This window comes from Cynocephalus volans, chromosome 2, assembly GCF_027409185.1.
Source record: "Cynocephalus volans isolate mCynVol1 chromosome 2, mCynVol1.pri, whole genome shotgun sequence".
Lineage (NCBI taxonomy): Eukaryota > Metazoa > Chordata > Mammalia > Dermoptera > Cynocephalidae > Cynocephalus > Cynocephalus volans.
Window position 1 is genome coordinate 132,438,100 of NC_084461.1, and position 20,929 is coordinate 132,459,028.

Genomic DNA, 20,929 nt, shown 5'->3' on the forward strand with positions numbered 1-20,929 from the left:
GAAAGTGGGAGAACACTGGTGGGCCTAGGGAGGCTGGCAGGACTCCAGCCACTTAAAGACATTGTGGGCCATGGTAAGAGAAGTCACTGAAGTTGTGTGGGGAGGGTGCTGGCGGGTGATAGGAGAGAGAGATGATTGGGTTTAACAGAATATGGGTAAACGCAACCTTCAAGGAACAGATAAAAATGCCAGCTCCTCTGAGGAGCCTTCCCTGATTTCTCTGCCTTTAACCTGTGGTATTTATCCCTCCTTCTCTAGCCTTGCAGTCTGGCTAGAGAAACTCAGGCCTCCGGGGGAGTCAGACCTGCGCTATCTCTTCCTCATTGAAGTGCACTGTGGCTTCAAACGAGGCCCTACGACTCCCCGAGCCTCAGTTTCCCCAGCTCTGCAGAAGCAGGTTGTCTCTCAGGGCCCGCCCAGCGCTAACGCAACGTGATTTGCTCTGGCAGGAGCGGGGGGCTGCCCGCATTGCTGCGCAGGCATCGTGCTGCTGGCTGGGCCACAGCCACCCGGCTGCGGGCTCTTTCCTCCTGGCTGGGGGCTGCGAGAGCGGATCTCGGCGCTAGACGCTGCGCAGAAAAGTGGGGGTGCGACCCCCTGCTCGCGCGGGCCCGCGCGGCCCCGCCCCCTCAGCCTGTGGCCTTGCGGCAGCCCTGAGCCCGAGCTCCGCCCTCCGCCTCCCGCGGGTCTCGCTCCCTCCGCCCTCCTCCCTCTTCCCTCCTCCCTCGCTCGCTCGCTCGCTCGCTCGCTCGCTCCCTCCCCCAGGGCCGGCTCGGCGCTGACTCCGCCGCACGCTGCAGCCGCGGCTGGAAGATGGCGGGGAACGACTGCGGCGCGCTGCTGGACGAAGAGCTCTCCTCCTTCTTCCTCAACTATCTCGCCGACACGCAGGTACGGCCGCCTGAGGCCGCGGGCCCGGGGCCGGGAGTGCTGAGCTGCGGGGGCTGCAGCCGCAGCTGCGGAGGCCGGGAGGCAGTAGTGGGCGCACTGGGGGGATCGGGGGCTGCAGGCTGCGGAGCCCCCCTACCACGCACCCTGCGATGCACTCCGTTACGGGGACAGGGAGCTGGAGGTCCCCGGGGCGCTCCGGCCGCTGGAGAGGGTCTAGCCTTGGCTGCTTGGAGTCCGCACCCCCGCAGGCAGAGCTGGGGGGGTACCGCGCTTCCTTGGGGAGGTGGAGCTGCGCCAAGGTGTGGGGGTACCCTCAGTTTGGCGCTGGGTGCTGGAGGCGCGCCCTCAGCGCCCAGCACTTGCTGCCGTACTTTCACGTGGACATGTGGCCCCGGCACGGGCGCCTGCTCCGGTTCCTGGAGTCCCCCAGTCCTCCAGCCTCTGGCCCCCTAAATGCTGCTGCTGGCCCCCCGCAGCTCCCCACCAGCCTCCGCAGCTCGCAGTTTCCTGCCAGTTACCGTTTGAGGGCATGGGGGTCTGCGGGGCACGTGGACTACGGGCGGAGACAGCGCCTTCCTGGTTTCGCTATCCGGTGGAGCCCCCCGGGGGAAAAGCAAGGCAGGATGGGGGCGGAAGGACTGTCTGGGGGTGCCTGGGTCCCCCTGCGGCGCGCGGCCCCGGTGCGCGCTCCACGATGCAGGAGGAAGGGAAGACAAGGCGGCGTCCCGGGCTTTGGCTGTGTCTGGGAGCCCCACCGGCGACAGGCGCGTGACAGGAGAGGGTGCTCTGGTATGCTGGGGGGCCGAGGAAACTGGTGGCTTGGAGGGGGGTGCTGCTGGGACGAGCAGCCACCGAAAATGTCTGCACAGGGCTTGCGTGCCCCCCACCCCTTCCCTCATTTCCCCCACCCCATGCCTGTTGCAAGCATAAAGTTTGGCTCCGGAGTTAGGGCTTTTACTCCGGGCGCTTGGTTGCGGGTCCCCGAAAGGCTGGGGCTGCGGTGGAACCTTGGAGGAGACCCAGGATGCTGGCACACGCCGGGGCGCAGAGTGGGGCCGCCGGGTGGAACCGAGCGCGGCTTGCGGGGGCTGGTTTGGTACCTGGAGTGGGAGGGCCGGTGCCGGCCCGTTTTGCATAACATGGGAAGGGAGGGGGAAGGCAGAGGGGTGGGGTGGGAGGTGGGAGGAGAGAGAGGGAAACTTTGCTTCTTGTTATAATCTGCCAGTCTTTGGGCGGCAGCAGCTGTCATGGGACTGGGTGGGCGGGGAGAGGCTTGCAAGCTGACTCCTTGCGGCGAGACGCGACTTGGAGGGGACGCAGCAACGGAGACATTCAGCTCCGGGCGGACTCCGGGTGGCGACTTCGGGCTGGCGGCTGGGACGGCGCAGCGTGGCGGGGTGTCGCCGAGAGGCAGCCCTCCACGCGCGGGGGAAGGCCGGCCCTAGCTCCCTGCAGACGCCGCTGCGTCGGGGAGCCGCGGGGCCGTGGTCGGTGGCGGGCGCACTCGGGTGGGTTCGCGCCAGAGGCCGAATGGGCTGGCGTCGTGTGATTGCGCTTCTCGAGGTCGGGGGGAGTGTGTGATGAGCAGGCTGCGCGCGCGGGTGTGTGTGTGTGTGTGTGTGTGTGTATGTGTATGTGTGCACACGCCGCGCGCGCCGGGCGCGTACCTTTACCTCTGACGAAACTGCGGTGGAGCTCCCGCCGCCGTCGCCGGCTCCGTCACACGCCCCGCGCCCGTGTCTGCGCCGAAGGCGGGTCCTAGCCTCAGCACCCCTGGAGCTGGTGGGGCTGGGTGCGGGGTGGGGGGCAGAGTTGCCCCGGGAAGATATTGTCCCCAGGTCTTGTTCTTGCCCGAGGGCTTCTCCAAACCTCTCGACTAAGACGCTGGTGAGAGAGGCTTGAAATAGCTGGGGACTCGTTCAGGGACCATGACAAGAATTGTCCGCTCTGGACCTGACCCTGGATTTTAACTCCGTCGTCAGTATTTGGCTCACCAGTTATTAATTATTTGCCCTTTTAGCCGCCCAACGTGCCTACCCGGCAGGGATATTTAACCCAAGGAAACTAGAAGATTGGGTAATCAGGTGTCAGCAGAAGCAGTGCAGTGAAAGTTAATCTGGGACATTTGCTTTTTTTATTTAACCACGTGACAGACCGAAGATCTGCTGGTGATTTTTGCCGGCCCAACTTGGGAAATGTAATTGATAGGACGAGCTTTGCAGCCGCCCCTAGAAGGCTCAGGAGGCCAGCCGGAAGAGGACCTGGGCGGGCCACCGCGCGCCTCCTTATTTTACAGTTGGAGGAAGAGGCTGCGAGGGGTGAGCGGCTTGTCCAGGACCACGCAGCCAGCGGGTGACAGAGCCACCCAGGGCTCCTGACTCCAGGTCCTGTGTGTTACCTCGAAATAGCACTGGACTTGGAGTCAGAAGGCCTGAGTGGAGTCACCTTCCCCACTCTCTGGCTGGGTGATCCCGGAGCAAGCCATTTTAACTCTCCGAGCCTCTTTTCCTCCATCTGTCAAATGGGACTGGTGGTGACAAGAAAATCCAGTGGCTGGTGGTGGGGGTGAGCACTTTTTGCATGCAAGATGTCTGGTTGTTCATGCAACTCCCTTTCCTCCCTCACCCCACCCTGACCCTCCCCTCCTCCTTCTCCCTTTGGGAGGGTTGGGGAAAGTGGATAACATGGTAATTCATTGTCTTTCTCCAGAAGACTTTTGTTGTCTTTGGTGGCTAATCCAGGGTTAGATTAAAGGGAGGACTTCTGTTTAGGAGACTTAACTTTTACCCATCCAGGCCAAAGTTCAGAAATTTAGCAGAACAAGGATTGTGAAAGTTTCTTGGAAAGTTTTGAGGAGTGTATCCCAAAGGACTATGGGTTGGCTTCACCTTTGCTCAGGCTGTGCCCCTTGCCTGGAGTGCCCTTGCCCACCCTTCCTGCATGGCCTTCTCCTCTAGGAGGCCTTCCTGGCCCAGCTTGCCCTGCTTTCTCTCCTCTGGTTTTCTTAGTCTGTTATACAACCAAGCACATTAAGTGTGAGTCCTGTGTCCTGTAAGATTCTAGAGCTAGAGTTGTGCCTTTTATCTCTTTGTGCCTACATCGCACCTTGTCAGCATGCTGAACTGTGTTCCTTTGCCCAGCTCTTGGCTAGGCATATGGATTATAGACAGAAGCTCCCAGGCTGGCAGGGGAGACAGCTGGGCAGTGAATATGGAGAGAGAGGAATGCAGAGGGCTACAGCTGTGGGCAAAGACTTAGGCTCCAAAGGCCACACAATAAGCCCACACTAAATATGGGTTGTTTGAAGTCCCTTGGGGCATCAATCATAGATGCCCAAAATGTCAGAATTGGCTGGCACTTTATAAGTCATCTGGTCCAACCTCTTATCATTTAACAATGTATAATTATAGAATTGTTAGAAAATACTGCCAAGCATAAAAAGAAAAATTAGAAATATTTTATGTTACCCAGTGATGACCACTGTTAATTTTCATATATATTTCCAGATTTTTCTTTCCTATTTATATAAATCACATCTATTTTACAAAAGATTGGTCATTCTGTATATACTAATTTGTAACTTGGAATCACATTGTTTTGTAACTTGCTTTTTTCTTCTCCAAACCATACGCTGTGAATATCTTTCCACATCAATAAATATTCTACTTAATATCTTAATGGTTATGTAATATTTCATTGAGGGTTGAACCAAAATGTATTCAGTCAATCTTTTATCGTTACTCATTTAAGTTTACTTTTTTTTTTTTTTTGCTATTGTAAGCAATGCTGAAATGAATATCTCTGTGCATATGTCTTCTCTTCTTCCTTTAAATTCCTAGAAATGAAATTACTTCATCAAAGGAACTGTGCAGGTATTTGGTGAACCCATTTCTGGATTGCCTTCTAGAAAAAATTGTACTAATTTAGACATTGACCACATTGTGTAGGAACACCTGGTTCCCCATACCCGTATAACTTTTGATATTTTCACTGGTTTTCATTTTTACCAGTCTGTTCATCAATAAATTTTGTCATTCTTATTGTTTTAATGTGCTTTTCTTTGATTGCTTCTGATGCTAAACTTTTTCTCCATATGATCATGGGCCATTTATGGTTTGGTTCTATGAAATGCCGTGTTTGTGAACATGGCCCATTTTACAATTGGTATTCTGTCCCCTCACTTTTCTAAAGCTGGAACTGAGCATGCAGAAGGGGCCCTACCACATGGAGAAGTGGGAAAATGGCTTGAAGTCCTAGAGTTCACTTCTTTTGTCTGCAATATCACTGCCTCCACAGCCCTCGAAGCCAGGGCCAACATCTTTTCCAAGTCAACCTTCTAGCCGTGTGTAGGAGCAGGTTGAAGTGTAGCCTTTCCTTGGGTGCATTTGCCCACCCTTCACCTGTCTGAGACCAGGGGGATTAACTTCTTCACCTGAGCCCAGACTGGTTCATCAGAAGCCTGGTTCCACTTTCACAGGGGCTCCCTGGCTGGTGCTAATGATTGGAGTGCCTGTGAAACACAGGAAACACAGTGGCCCAGCAGCTGGGCCCTGGGGCTCATATTTCACCTTCACCTTGGGGCCCTTGTCTCCCCAGCTGGTTCAGGCCTACTAGAAGCTCCACTATGCCACAATGTGAGTCATTCTTTTCCTTCTGTCTCTGGAATAATAGAAAGAATACTGGCTGGAGTCAGAAGCAGCCTTGCAAATGGGGGCTTGGGCTTGGAAGTGAAGTCATAGCAAGAGCATTGCAGTGTTAACAGCTGTGTTCTTTATCATTGCCATCATCAATGACATTTACTGAGCATCCTCTAGATCCCATGTACTCTGCCGAGCCTTCTGTTTGCACAGTTACATTTCATTCTCACAAAGATTCTACAAAGTGTAGGTGCTATTTTACAGTTTTAGAATTTTACACTTTCAGAAAACTCACTGACTTGCTGAAGACTATCCTACTTACACTACCTTTGAGTAAACAGAAGAGCCAGGAGATGTGGGCAGCGTTCCCAGACTGCTTGACTCCAAGCTCCTTGAAGACAGGGACTACTCTCTGGTTTTGTTCATCACTGTTTTTCCAGCATCTGAACAAATGAAGGCACATTGTATGGAGAGAAGACAAGGCTGTGAAGTCCCTCTGCTTCTCTAGGCCTCACTTTCTCAGTCTGTGAAATTGGGATAATAGGTCCTAACTCTCACAGTTGGAAATGAAATCATTTAATTTATTTAGAGTGAGTATCAATCTGCTGCTCTTACAACTTGGAATTCTCTCTCTGAAGCATTTTAGAAGGACAAGATGAAGTATAAAGCTAACTTCCATGCGTGCAACGTTTTTTACATAAAAAAGAGAAGCATAATTCTTATTATGTGAGGGTGAAGAGAACCCAAATAAAGTCATTTGGAAGAGGATGACCGGGGTCCGTACCTGTCTGTTCTCCAAGGTAGTGTCTCCTATCCATCCCATGTACATTCAGTTGATGCAGAACCTACTGGATTAGATGGACCTTTTGTTCCTCTCCCCTTCTGGCCTAGGTCCTTGTTCATTTGCAGCTGGGTTCCTGCAATTACTATGAAACAGATCTTTGTCACACCAGACTTTGCCTTCTCCCATTTGTCCTTGGTCCTGACAGCAGATCAGTCCTCTTACAGTGCATGTCTAATGTCACTCCCTTGCTCACACATCTCCCATGGCTCCTTAGTACTTTCTTCTTAAAGACTGTTTTTTAAAAAAAGCAGTTTAAAGTTCATAGCAAAATTGAGACGAAGGTACAGAAATTTCCTATATACCTCCCCACTCATGCATAGCCTCCCCCATTGTCGGTATCCTCCACCAAATTATTAGATTTGTTACAATTGATGAACCTACACTGATACATCATTATCCTAGAGAGTCCATAGTTTACATTAGGGTTCACTCTTGGTGTTGTACATTTTATGGGTTTGGACTAATATATAGTGACATATATCCATCATAGTATCATATGGAGTATCTCCACAGCCCTAAAAATCCTCTGTGCTCCACCTATTATCTCTCCCTCCCCCAACTCCTGGCAACCACCGATCTTTTTCCTAACTCTATAGTTTTGCCTTTTCCAGAATGTCATACAGTTGGAGTCATACAATATGGAGCCTTTTCATGTTGACTTCTTTCAGTTAGTAGTATGTGTTTAGAGTTCCTCCATGTCAATTCATGGCTTGATAGCTCAGCTTCCCAGTACTTTTAAATTAAAGGCTAAACTTTAACCTGATGTTCAAGGGCCTTCAAGTACTTGAAGCTGAAGAGTTAGGCCCTGACTTTGTCCTGAGTTGTCTGTTTTCCCTTGGTGATCCCGCCCCACCGCAGAATATGCCGTGAGTTTTCCTCTTGGAGATTTAGGCTCATGCTGGTCTTTTCTGTCTCCTCTGTCTCCAGGCACAGCTGCTCCATCCCACGTGTGGCAGTGTGCAGGGCCAGTAGAGCACTCATCTTTGGAATCATCCTAACTGGGTTTGAGTCTTTGTTCTGCACTTTGCTGGCTGTGAGACCTTGGTAGGTCACACACCCTCCCAGAGCTTCCATTTCCTCATGTGTGAAGATATGATAAACTGTCTTCTGTATAAGATTGCTGTGAAGAGTCAATGCAAATCAAATGACTACATGGATTTAAAGCACCTAATACATGCCTGGCATATAGTAAGCACCAAATAATAGATAACATCTCTTCTCATATACATCACTTAAGTGTTATTTAGTATATGACTCCACAGTGTTAAGCTCCATGAGAGCAAGGATTTTGTCTGTTTTATTCATCGTTTTTTTCCCCATAGTGAATAGACAGGTTCCTGGAATACAGGAGACATTCAATAAATCCTCATTGAGTGAATGAATGTGCTAGACTATGAGCTTCTTCAGGAAAGACACTGCTCCTCATTTTGTCTTCAGTCCATGTGTTCCTGAGAAGGGATGGATGAATAAGTGCTTGTAGAATGAGCTGGAATGTCCTCTCCCCACCACCATCCCTGTCATATTAATGTATTCATAGCCTACCTGAACTTCAAGCCCCCACTTGAAAGCCTGTCCTCTATGGAAAGCCTTTTAAGCAAACTGTTCTGTCTCTACCACCCACGTGGAGTGTGCCACTTACTACCCTTTGGTATCTGGTGTGCTTTTATCCCCACTACTGGATGGAAAGCTCTAGCAGGACAAAAAATAATTATTTTTATCATGGTGCCCATCAAGTACATGAGTTTTAGAGCAAGAGAATGTCTTATATGTTTAGGTGTCAGGTTCTCTGAAAATAACTTTACATTTTAAAGATTTTACTATGGAAAATGTCAAGCCTATACAGAAGTAGACAGTAGCAAAAGGAGTATAGTGAATCCCCATCCCCCCATCACCCAGCTCCCACCATGATGGACTTGTGGCCACTCTGGTTTCATCTACCTGTACAACACTTCATTTCATCCATGAATATTTCTGTGTGTATCTGTGAAGAGATCTTTGGGTGCTATCACATGGGTTTCTCCCAGTAACTCTGTGATGTTGGTTATGTTTTCCCCCTTTTGTAAGTGATGAAATCAAGGTGCAGAGAGGTTAGGTCAGTTGCTCATAGTCTCGCAGCTGACCTGGGATTTGGGCCATGGACTATGAGGAGCTCCCTCTCCTGCCAGGCTTGGGGTGGGCGTCGGGAGGGGGGGGTTGCCTGGGAAAGCATCAGATCCACCTTGCCTTTCTCAGAAGAGGGGACAGTCAGGTGCTGGGGTGGCCAGGCCCTTGACTCCCTGACCAGTTCTTTTTGCGTGTCAGGACTTGGGGAGGCAGGTCTTGGCTCTCAGGGAGGTACAGGGTGTGTACTCCTTCGAGAGACACTATGCCCAGAGTTGCCAGGCTTGGGGTAGCTGTGAGACCCTGGGGTAAGGTCCACCACCTCCCCTGGATAGACTACATTTTCTTCCTGCTTTCACTGTTCCTAAATTCCCGAAGTCCCACTCTCAACCCTTGCAATTGACCATAGGTTCTCTCGTTGGTTGCTCAGGTGAGGGAGACAGGGCCAAGAGGTCAGCAGCCTGGGTTCACAGACCTCAGAGAGGAGGGGCTGGCCTGAGGTCACACAGCTCAGCTGGACACAGGGTTTGCAGGCTCATGGTGGCAGCGAGACTTCTGGGTTCCCCGCGCTGCCCTGCTCTTTCCTTAGGACAGAGACTGAGTTGCCATCCAGGTCTAGAGTAGACCAAAGAGACTTTTAAAAATGGGAGGGCAAAGTCATTGATTAATTATCCCCAGAGGCCTGTAATTGCCTGGTGTTTTAGGTAAGAAAACAACCGATTGCCCTAATTGTTTGTTTAGATGGCTGAGAGGGCTTTGAAACCTAGGATTGGGCTTTGCTTGGGGCAAGCCTGTGGCCTTGGCACAGGATGTCTTTGTGCCTTAGTTTTTTCATCTAGTAAATGGGGCTGATAGTAGCACATACTCTAAAGGGTTTTAGTGAAGACTAGTTGAGGCAGTGCCTGTAAAGTGTTTAGAAATGCTTGATTGGTAGTAGCCCTTGTTAATAGGGAAAAGACAAATATAATGCAGATCCTGCTATTTCTCTTCCCTCGAGCTCTAGGTCCTTGATCTTGTCTAGGCCCTAGGTTCCTCTTTCAGAGTACTTTTTTGTCGCCTCATACTTCTAGGGAACTGAAGAGGGATCCCATCCAGCCTTAGCAAGTGTTGCAATATTGACTTTTAGGAAACCAAATCCACTTACCTGCCACTTGAAGAAAGAAGAAATATCAGGTAGTGGTTAAGAGTTCTGGACTTTGGAGTTTAACTGCCCAAGGTTTAAATCAAGGCTGTACTAGCTGTGCAACATTGAGCAAGTATCTTAATCTTCTCTGACCCTAGTTGCTTCATATACAAAATTAGGGATAATAATAGTATTTTCTTTTTAGGATAACTTAAGAGAACTGCAGAAGATACACAAGGCTTACGGCATTGCCTGACATATAGTAAACGCTCAATAAATGGTAGTCACTATGATGATGACAATGATGTAGAATATGAAACACACAAATGCCAACATGAGTTCTCAGGGAGTTGGGAGTGCCTTAGGGACCATCTTGCTTAATGCCCTTTACCTTGAAGTGAAGAAACAGACTGGGAGCAGATCAGGGGATGCCTTCAGGTCACTCAGCAGAGGTAGGACAGGACCTTTGGCGGCTGTCTGCTTTGATAGGGCAGGCTCTGCATAGCAGGGACTCAACTGTCTGAGACCCACTGTCTGGGAACTCAGCCGGGCGAGCCCTGCTTGGCTGAGATGGATACTCCCCGACAGCTCAGCAGCCGTATTTTTTCCTTGTGATTGCCTGGCAGAACACAGTCATTTAGCAGAGGGAGAGCAAGGAGATGTTAGAAACCAGGCCCTGAGCAGTTGCAGCAGCCGGCCCACGAGTCGCTCCCTGATGTTGCCATGGCAAACAGCCTTAGCAACGTGGCTGCTTGTGCCTTTATTTCTGGTCTCTGGTTCCTCGTGGGGAAATGTGGTACCCAGAACACCAGGGAGGACCCTGCCCTGGCTCCTTGGCACCCAGTCTTCATGCACTAGTGATCCCAGGCCACCACAGACTCTGCTCAAAACATCTGCAGGCCCACCCTGCCCAACCTGCAGAAGCAGACTCCTGGGTAAGGCATTCAAGGCCTCAAATTCCCATCCATCCCACCATCCATCTGAATACTGTGTGTGCCGCATTGTACCCACTGCTGCAGGAGCAGAACAGCGTAATATTCTTAACGTGAACACTGGTGTTAGGTGTTCCCCATCTCATCCTCGACCACATCTTTCAACATGACAGTGATGATGATAACAGTTAGCAACTGCTAACCCTTTCAAGAAATTACTCTGCCAGGCCCTGTGCTAAATTTTTCACATGTAGAATCACATTTAATCTCAGAGGAACCGCATGAAGCAGTCTCTGCTGTTATCTCCATTTTATAATTGGGTAGACTGAGGCCGACCCCAGAGTGGGTGGCACTGGTGCTGTTCTGCAGTCTTCCCCTACGCTCCCCACCCCCGTCTCCAACTGCTTCCTTCAAGGCCCAGCCCAAGTGCCACCTCCTTTAATTCTCCCCTCTCAGAAGTGCCCCTTTTTGCTCTGTGATCCCATAGTCTGTTACAGGCACGCCCTGTCACCCCAATGAGTTTATTCCTGTCCTCTAGACACCTCAAAACAAAACAGATGGTGGAAACTGGCTAATGAGGAGACCTTTGAATGTTCTGGTGAGGAGTTTGGATTTGTCAGGCAGTGAGGACTTAGCAAAAGGTTTCATTATGAATTATTATTATCAATATCAGTAACCATTCAAAATAGCTAACACTTACCAACCACTGGGTATGTGCCAGGTACTAAGCTGGGACCTTTAAGTGCATTATCTTGTTTAACCCTCAACTACCCCGTGAGGTTGGTACTGTGACACATGAGAAAACTGAGACTTAGAGAAGTTCAGTGACATTTCCCAAATCACCTGCCTAGGAAGTAGCTGGACTGGGTTTTGAACCTAGGTCTCCCTGGCTTCAAAGCATGTGGTGCTAACCACTGCAGTATGGCTAATCTGTCTGAACACATAGAAAGGACTAGAATGGGGTGACAGGAGGCATCTTTGGTATGGGAGAGATGGCACAGAGTGCAAGGGGCTCAGAATGGTGCTCCTGAGCTCAGATGGGGGTATAGAAGAAGATTCGGTATGTGGAAGGACATCCATTTATTCAGGGCCCTCCTTGTGCCAGGTCTGTTTCCATCCCCAGCCTTCCTTGGAGCCTGGTTAAATGCCAAACTGTAGCCTCAGCCTGTTATAACCTTTGTTTATGTGTTTATTCTTTAGTGTTCTCTCTTCTGGACCCAATTAGTATCTGAGCTCCCTAAGGAGAGGGACCTCATCAAGCTGGTTCACCCTCAGATCCCCTAGTGCCTTAACAGTTCCTGGCACATCATATAAATATAATAAATATAATAAATAATAATAAATATCATATAAATATAATAAATATTTGTTGAATGACTGAATGAATGAGCAGTGCTGTTTGATCTTTCAGAAAATTCAACTAACATTTGCCTGGCCCCAGAGGTCCCTTCTCTGTGCTTGGAGCTGTGCTCTAGGGTGTGTGGGTGAGCGAGTATGGAGGTATTATACCAGCCCCCATGAGGAGCCCACTGCCCTTGCCACCAAGACAGGCCTTGCACACAAAGGAATCAAAGGGATCAGAAGACACCTGCAGTGGGTTGGGTCTTAGTGGAATGTTAAAACAGTGTTACAATCCAGTCTGTTACAAAGCATTGCTCTGACCCAACTAGGGAAGGGCTCAGAGCTTCAGGAGCCATGATACCTGCAAGTAGGGATCTGGTCAAATGTCCCCATATCTTCCAGGGAGATTGAAACTAGCACCTTAGCCTGGGCCTCATGCTTATCGCCCAAATGCTTATTCCAGAGGGACTGGACAGGTTGGCCTCCACTGAGGAGGAAGAGGGATTCAGGGAAGGAGGGCGCAAGAGAGGACCTGGGGAATCAGTGACCACAGTGTGTAGCCCAAGAGGATTAACTGCTGGATTGGTCTTTCTTCACTCGGAATCCCTTCATGTATTCCACCCCTCACCCTTCCTACTTAGGACCAATTTGCTCTTAGTTTGCACACAGTTCTTACAGTTTGGCAGTCATGTCCAGGCCTAATGACATTAGAAGCTGCAAATCAGTTCTGTTAGTGTGTGTCTGTTAGGCATGGGGTGAAGAGTGAGGTTTTACCAAAGGTGGACACATGGACTGTAGCACTGAAGGCCACTTGGGGCCATTTAATGAAAGGGCCAGGGGTCCTACACATCTCTCTTGTTCCTGGATGTATTGCTGTATGAAAGTGCAAAGCTAATTGGTCATACAGTGTATCAACCCTGAGGAAAGCTATATTCTGTTCAGTGTTCTCTGTTTGAGGAATTGTGAACTGCATTTTGGTATTACCATCTAATATAGGAAGTCTTTCAAAAGCAGGGAAAAGTTTTGGTGTTCAGAATTATTTATAAACTTTGCTTATTGTAAGCACACATTATCCCTGGATGATGTCAGATGAATGAGGCGTTAGTCTGAATGAGAAGTAAATCTAGCCATAAAAGTTCCTTTGAAAGTTAATGCAGTCTCTGGAAATGCGGTATTGTCTTTCACATTTCCAAGGCTGCATGGGTTAGTAGGAAGAGTGTGTGGTAGAAAGAGTGTGTTAGGCAAACACGTTGGCCTCAAGAAACGGTGTGGCTTACTGATAAATGAGAGCTTGGGTTTTAGAGTCAAGTTGTCTGGTTCACATCTTAGCTTTCTGATTTTTTAGCTGTGTGATCTAAGGAGTTAGATAGTGGCTCTGTGATCTAGTTAGCCTGTTCCCAGTGGGAATAATAATAGGACTTACCTTCTGGGCTTGGTAAACCTAATCAGATGTTCTTAACCATGAGTACACACCAGCATCAACTGTGTGTTAAAAAAAATCTTAATTACACATCTGGGGCTGTCCTAGACCTATTGAATAAAAATCTTTGAGAGTAGACCCTTCAGCTTCTATGTTTTTAAAAAGCTTCCTCTGATGACACCCCTGCTTTGGTCCTAAAACATCAGATACTGTTTGTAGAGTGTCTGGAATTAACTCTGTGGATTCCCTCCCTTCTCTGTCTTTCTTGCCTTAGTTTGAAGCACAGGGTAGCATTTAGTATATGAGTGACCAGGAAACAGATAGAAAGCTGCTTTATAATGCCTGTATAAAGCAGGTGGTTTCCTTACTGACATTTCCATTCGATTTTCACATCAATCCTCTGTCTGTGGGCAAGAGGAGAGGAGTATTCATGTTATACAAACAGGGAAATGGAGGCCCAGAGAGTGACTTGATAGCACCCCGAGCTAATCTGTTTTCAAATATTTGTCTTCATTCCTGTACCTGTCCTCGGTCCTCAGCCGCACATCCACGTATGGGACAAGCCGTAGGAAGTGGGGGGATCTGGATTACTTTGACAGGTGGGTGGGTTGGAAGAGAGGGGAATGGAGGGAGCCTGAGAGAATGAAAACCATCTACAGACCCCCAGGCCAGTGGTCATTTGATTTATCAGGACTCTTAAAGATCAGAGGGTGCTGGCCTGGGTCCCAGGCCATACAGCAGTTTAGGGATAGCAGTGGGACCAGAGTCCGCTTCAGCTGCCCAGTTCTGCCCTCCGAGCTCTGTGTTGCTTCTCCAGAGTGGGCAGGTTGTGGCTCGAGGGATAATAGAGTAGTCTTTGACCTAGTGTAGTGTGAGTCCTTTGCCCTTGGCTGTTCCCTCTGCCCGGAGTGCTCTTCGCAGGCATGGCCATGGTTTGCTGCTTCCTCTCTTCCTTGAGATCCTCTCAGGTGCCGTCTCCTCCAAAAGCTTTCCCTGACCTTCCTGCTGTGCCCTGTCAATTCTCTTTTCTTTCAGGCATGTCCCACTCCTGGATACTCTCTTGTGTATGCTTTTGTACCTCATCGGTTGCCTGCCAGCCCTCTGGGAACAGAGGCCCCACGAGGGCTGGATGGTCCCTGTCTAGTTCCCACTGTATCCCTAAGACCCAGACTAGGGCTCAGTGCCTGCTTGGCACTCACTGCATGTTTCTTTTTCTTTTCTTTTTAAATGTTTTTATTGTGGTAAAATTCACATAACATAAAATTTACCATTTTAATCATTTTAAGTGTACAATTCATTAAAAAGGTCATGTTGTACAAACATCACCATCCGTCTCCAGAACTCGTTTCATCTTGTAAAACTGAAACTCTGTACCCATTAAACAGTAACTCCACATTCCTTGCTCACCCTGCCCCTGGCAACCACATTTTTACTTTCTGTCTCCGGGGGTGTGTGTGTGTGTGTGTGTGTGTGTGTGTGTGTGTGTGTGTGTGTGTGTGTGTGTGTGTGTGTGTGTGTGTGTGTGTGTGTGTGTGTGTGTGTGTGTGTGTGTGTGTGTGTGTGTGTGTGTGTGTGTGTGTGTGTGTGTGTGTGTGTGTGTGTGTGTGTGTGTGTGTGTGTGTGTGTGTGTGTGTGTGTGTGTGTGTGTGTGTGTGTGTGTGTGTGTGTGTGGTTGGTTTGGCTGGCTGGTATAGGAATATGAACCCTTGACCTTGGTGTTATAGCACTGAGCTCTAACCAATTGAGTTAACCAGCCAGTCCTGTCTTTATGATTTTGACTAATCTAGTACTTCCTATTAGTAGAATCATACAGTATTTGTTTTTGTGTGTGAGTGACTGACTTATTTCATTTAGCATGATGTCCTCAAGGTTCATCCATGTGGTAGCATTTGTCAGAATTTCTTTCCTTTTTTTTTTTTGGCAGCTGGCCAGTATGAGGATCTAAGCCCTTGACCTTGGTGTTATAACACCATGCTCTAAGTGAGCTAATCAGCCAGCCCAGAATTTCTTTCTTTTTTAATGCATGATAATATTCCATTGTATGTATATACCATATTTTGTTTATCTAGTCATTTGCTGACGGACAGTTGGGTTGCTTCTTCATTTTAGCTATTGTGAATAACAATGAAGACAGGAGTGCAAATATCTCATTGAAACTGCTTTCTATTCTTTTGTGTGTATACCCAGAAATGGAACTACTGGATCCTATTTCTATTTTTAATTTTTTGAGGAACTGCTTTATTGTTTTACACAGCAGCTGCACCATCCTACAATCTTACCAACAGTGCACAAGGATTCCAGTTTCTTCAGTTCCTCACCAGCACTTGCTATTTTTTGGGTTTTCTTTTTTCTTTTTTATTGGTGGCTGGCCAGTAGGGGGATCCGAACCGTGACCTAGGTGTTATAAGGCTACGCGCTAACCAGCTAAGCTAACTAGCCAGCCCTATTTTCTGGTATTTTGATAGTAGCCATCCCACTGTCACATGTGATATCACATTACTGTTTTGATTTGCATTTCCCTAATGATTAGCGACATTGAGCATCTTTTTGTGTGCTAATTAGACATTTGTGTATCTTCTTTGGGGAAATGCTTATGCAAGTCCTTTGCCGATTTTTGAATCAGTTTATTTTCTCGTTGTTGAGTTTTAGTTTTCTATATATTTTGGATAATAATTTCTTATCAGATATATGACTTGCAAATATTTTCTCCCATTCTATGGGTTGCCTTTTTATTCCGTTGACAGTGTCTTATGATGCACAAAATTTTTAAATTTTCATGAGGTCCAATTTGTCTATTTTATCTTTTGTGCCTGTGCCTTTGGTGTCTTAAGAAATTATTGTCAAATTCATTTTCATGAAGCTTTTGCACCCTATGTTTTCTTCAAAGAGTTTTATAGTTTTAGGTCTTACATTTAGATCTCTGATCCATTTTGGGTTAATTTGTCTATGTGGTGTTAGTTATGGGTCCCACTTTATTCTTCTGCACCACTGCATGTTTCTTGAATGAATAAATGACCAAGTCCTTAAGCTGTACTGGCCACTTCACTGAGCTCACTTAATCCCCCCAACAACCCCAGAAGATAAATATTATCAGCCCATTCTTCCCATGGTGGGACTAAGGGCCAGAGGGTGGGTGGTGGTAGGGCTGAGGGAATATGGCTCCTTTGCTGAGCAAGCTATGCAGAGAGAGGGCCCTAGGGGCCCAGAAGGCAGGTATGGCCAGGTCCCCGCACCAAGACCCAGTGCCCCATTGACCTTACACCACTTTCTCCTTGGGGTTGGGCAATAGCTCCTCCCTGTCCTGTGGGTGTGGACACCTGGGTACCTGCTCAGCAGCGTCCTGGGCCTCCAGCCTTCTCCAGCACTTGCTCTTTGTCCTACTGGCTGCAGGAGTGGCTGCCTGGCTTGCACTTTCTGGTCCAGCCTCTAGCAGGAATGTGGCAATCTCCCTGAGAGCCTGCAGCCCTATCCCTTGGAGGAAGTGGTGGTCCGTGGGCCAGGACTATAGCAGGTGAACCCAAAGGACAGTGGTGCTGTCTTGAGTGGAGGCTGCTTTTCCAGAGGCCCATCTCCTTAGAGCCAGAGTAGGCCCAGATTGGTGGATCGAGTTGTGGGGAGAACAGGATGGGAGAATGAGGTCAGGAGACAAGCAGGAGAGGGAGGAGGGGGGTTAGAATCCACCCAGAATGAAAAGAAAGCCCTCCTTAGCTCAGATGACCTGTCAGTAAAGTTACAATGGTCCAGTTGTGAGGCAGCCAGAGGAGAAGGAGCTTCAGCTAGTTCGGTGATAAACACAGCCTGGGGTCTGGGTTTTGAGGGTCAGCTGGAGGCAAATTAGAACAGTGGTTAAAACAGAGCTCTGAGTCAGGGTCTGAGTACAGGATCTGTCATCTAGCAGCTGACTTACTTAGGGCATGTGACTTATTCTACCTGGGCCTCAGTTTCCTCACCTGTGAAATGGGGTAATAATATATATCTTAATGGGTAGTTGAAAAGATGAGAAAATACAGTATCCGAAGAGCTTAATGTAGTGTTTGGGTGTTGTTTTTGTGAATAATAATGACAATTACCAGTGACTGGATGGTTTGATAACAGCTTGGTGGAGGAAAGCGGTAGACCTCATGAGTGACACAATTATGGATCATGATTTGATACCTCTTCCTTCTCCTATCCATGCAGCAATCACTCCCTCTGTGCAGGAAGCTGGGGTTGCAGATTTGAGCAGGCCCTGCCCCCTGCCCTGAAAGAACAGATCTGCAGATGGCCATAGAGGGTGGCCAGTGTAGAGAGAGTGTCCAGACAGCTTTTGTAGCAGAAAGGATATTGAAGGTTGAGCAGGAGCAGGCTAACACGATTGGGAGGGTCCTCCTGGGGAAACACCCAGTACATCGCGTGGCTGGTGAATGAGCAGTGAGTGACTGGCTGGGAGGCAGGAGTGGAGCAGTGAGCTGACTGGGGGACTCCCCATGAGGCAGAAGAACAGACAGGATGAACCAGGTGTCTGGAAGAATCACGAGGAGGAACACCAAGATTTCCAGCCCAAGGAACTAGCTGAAGACTGTTCTGTTGAAGTGGAGAGGTCTTGGGAAGCTTTCAGAAGGAGGGTGACTTTGAGAGTGACTAGGTTTTCCCAGGCCTCACAGCAGGATGGAATGAGTGGTATCCTCCTGTGGACTGTACAGCTCATCCCCAGGCCCTAGGTGTGGAGTAGGAGGCATAAAGGGACTTGCACAGGATTGACACAGGCTGGGCACAGCTTCCCATCTGTAGTCCTGACTGAAGTGCTTCACCCAGTAGAGCAGACCCCATAGAACCACCACATACCCAACAGAGAGGGAGGTTAGTTGCTTTACAGAGTTAACTGAATGATGATGATGATAATTATGGCCATAATAACAATAATTAATTATCACTCCTCCTCCTACTACTGTGATATCTATTAGCTTATCACTGCAAAATTTACATAGCATTTTCACATCCTTAATTCACATCCTCGTGAGGATTTCCATTCCTGTTTTACAGGTGAAGAACCTGAGGCCCAGGGATGTTGAAGTGACTCGCCCAATAAAGTCATTGTAGCAGGAACTCAACAGGAATGTGGGACTTGTGTTCCTTCAAGTCCACTTGGTTGAGAAGAGATGGTTTTTGAAAGGGGCCCCCTCAGCCATTCATGTCTGTGCCTTGTCTAAACGGAGTTCCCCATCTTATCTTGAATTCTCCTTGGAGCAAAAGATCCCCAGTCTTTTTAGAGTTGCAACATCCTTCCATTGTGTGATTTTGCAACAGTTGCAACCATAAAAACTCCCCCAGAAAAGTGAAATGGAAATGGAAAACTTCCATTGATTCTCTTCCATTTAGAGTCAGGGAAGAGAAAATCCTGTTTAGAGAATTTTGCAGCTGCACTGGAGATGAGAGTGTCATGGTGAGAGTATTGTATCTGGGAGTCTGGAGGGAGGCCTGGGCTGGTCACTCTTTGCTGTGTGACCTTGGACCAGTCTTGCCCCCTCTCTGGGCCTGAGTTTGCTTCTCTCTCCCACCTCTGCCATCCTGTGACTCACTAGCTTTCTATACTGGAGCTATTTTATTAAAGTGTCACAAGCCTGGGGTTATGAATTGTGGGAGCTGTTTTGCTTTGGTACATTCTGCTTAGAGCAGAACCACCAGGTAATGGTTAAAGAGATTTAGTTCCTGGAGACAGATGGAGCTAGGGAACAGTCACATCTCAGATGAGTGGTGTACTTTCCCTCCATCCATTGAGCAAAGTCAGTTGCAGGTTCTTAATTCCCCAGGTTGTCTCCCCTTTCTTGGTGACAGGTGCTGACTTCTCTTTGAACTGCAAGTTGGAAGAAATTTGTCATGGTATCATGTGCCTTAAATGAGTGGGTTTGGAAGGAGGAGAAGGCGGAGGAGGAACTCCAGGCAAGAGAATTCCCGATTTCCAACCTCCCCAGTGAATCATGGAACATTGGATAAGTCATTCATGGGGGTGGAAAGATTGGGTGAAAATCGGGAACTTCGGGCCAGATTTTTTTTTTTTAAAGGAGCGAGTCATTCAAAATCTTATATTGACAGATTATATCCAAAATGATTTGTTTCTTTTTCCACAGCAATATTTTATCCATCTTTAATCATTTTTAAAATCAATAAAATGAACTGCCTTTTAGCTCTCCTCTCTGTTTTAGTTAAAAAATATTTTAATAGAGAAGGGAAGGTGTCAGTGAATTTGCAGATACCCCAGGGGTCTGCAGACTTGGCTATGGCTGCTCTATGAGGCTCAGGATGGCCCTTCCTGAGCCCCAGCAGCCCCTGGTGTCTTTCACACAGAGCTGCTTACAGAGCTGCTGCCAGCTCAACTATGAGGTCTGTAATTATTTAAAGAAAGCTCACATCAAGTGGAAAAAGAGCGACCACACTTACCATACCATGTGGCCAATAGGCAATTCAACACCAGAGCCACCCAACTCCCTCTGGCTCTCTCCAGCTGCTGGATTTTTCAGCTGGGTGGATTAGGTGACCGTGGGACTGACGGGCAGGTCCAAGTGCACACGGTGGGTGCCCGTGCAGGCGGCCTGGCCTCGCTTCAGCCTGGAAGACAGGATCTGCTTACATCCAGAGGAAGCTGTGCTCTGAGCCGTACAGAACAAGTTAATGTAAAAGCTATTTTGTTGAGTGAAAAGGAAGCTAAAAATTATGAAATTTAAAACTGAAGTTTTATATTGCTCTAACACAAACATTTAATTTTGCTGTAATTTATCATTAATCCTAAAGTTTTTTTGAAAAATAACTTACTGCCTTAGATTCCTTTTTTATTTTATGTTTTTGGTTGTTTTGTTTAACAAATGTAATATATATATATTTTTTTTTTTTTTTAATTTAAAAACATTTTTAAGGTAATATTTTTAAAATTTTGTGTGTGTGGGATTAATTTGTCAGAGTAAGTGAAACTATCCCCACCCCACAATCCCTTCTCAAGAAATAGGTGCTCTTAGCAGTTTGGTGTGTTTAAATGCCTTTCAACAGAAGATGTGATCATCTTTATTTTCACATAAATTGCACTTTTTTCTTGTTACAAAAGTGGTAGGTATTAATTTACTGAAACATGGAAGAATACAAATAGGCAAAAGAAAGGAAATAAACATAATTTCAGCACACAGAAATAGCCAGTCATAAGCAGTACTTTAAAAAAAAAGTGACATTGTATAGGTCCCACCACTAGCCAAGCTTCCCTCCTCGGGCACACTTTCCTGCCTCTAGCCCTCATTTATGAGCTGACTTCTACCTGTGACCTTAAGAAGAAAAGAACCTAGACTGTAGTCACAGTTTAAATATTGCCCACCATGTGACCTCTCTGAGCCTCTGTCTCCTCCTTCATAATATGGGAACACATTTATAATGCATCTGAAAGCTAATTGCAAGTTGTAGAGTCATAAACAGATGTAAGGCTGTGTTGCCACTTCACCAGCCTGCACCCACCACAGCTGCTGCTATTGATGCCTGTTTTAACTCAGATAATACCACGTTTAGATAATATGTGATCCCCTCCAAGTATTTCACATGACCAAAGCCATTATACCCCAGGCTTTAACCACTCCGAGGTTTGTTTGGCTTTTAGTCCACATACTGTATACAGCATCTGTCTAT

At 47.8% G+C, this 20,929-nt stretch overlaps 1 protein-coding gene across 2 annotated transcripts in view; it reads left to right on the forward strand.

The window, feature by feature from the left end:
* The first annotated feature begins 813 nt into the window (after window positions 1-813).
* The window catches only part of PPARGC1B (PPARG coactivator 1 beta), a 102,550-nt gene continuing 82,434 nt past the window's right edge, over window positions 814-20,929 (forward strand). For both annotated transcript variants that reach the window (XM_063086783.1, XM_063086784.1), the window contains exon 1: window positions 814-891. In XM_063086783.1, the coding sequence (XP_062942853.1) occupies window positions 814-891 (78 nt within the window). The remainder of the gene's footprint in view (window positions 892-20,929) is intronic.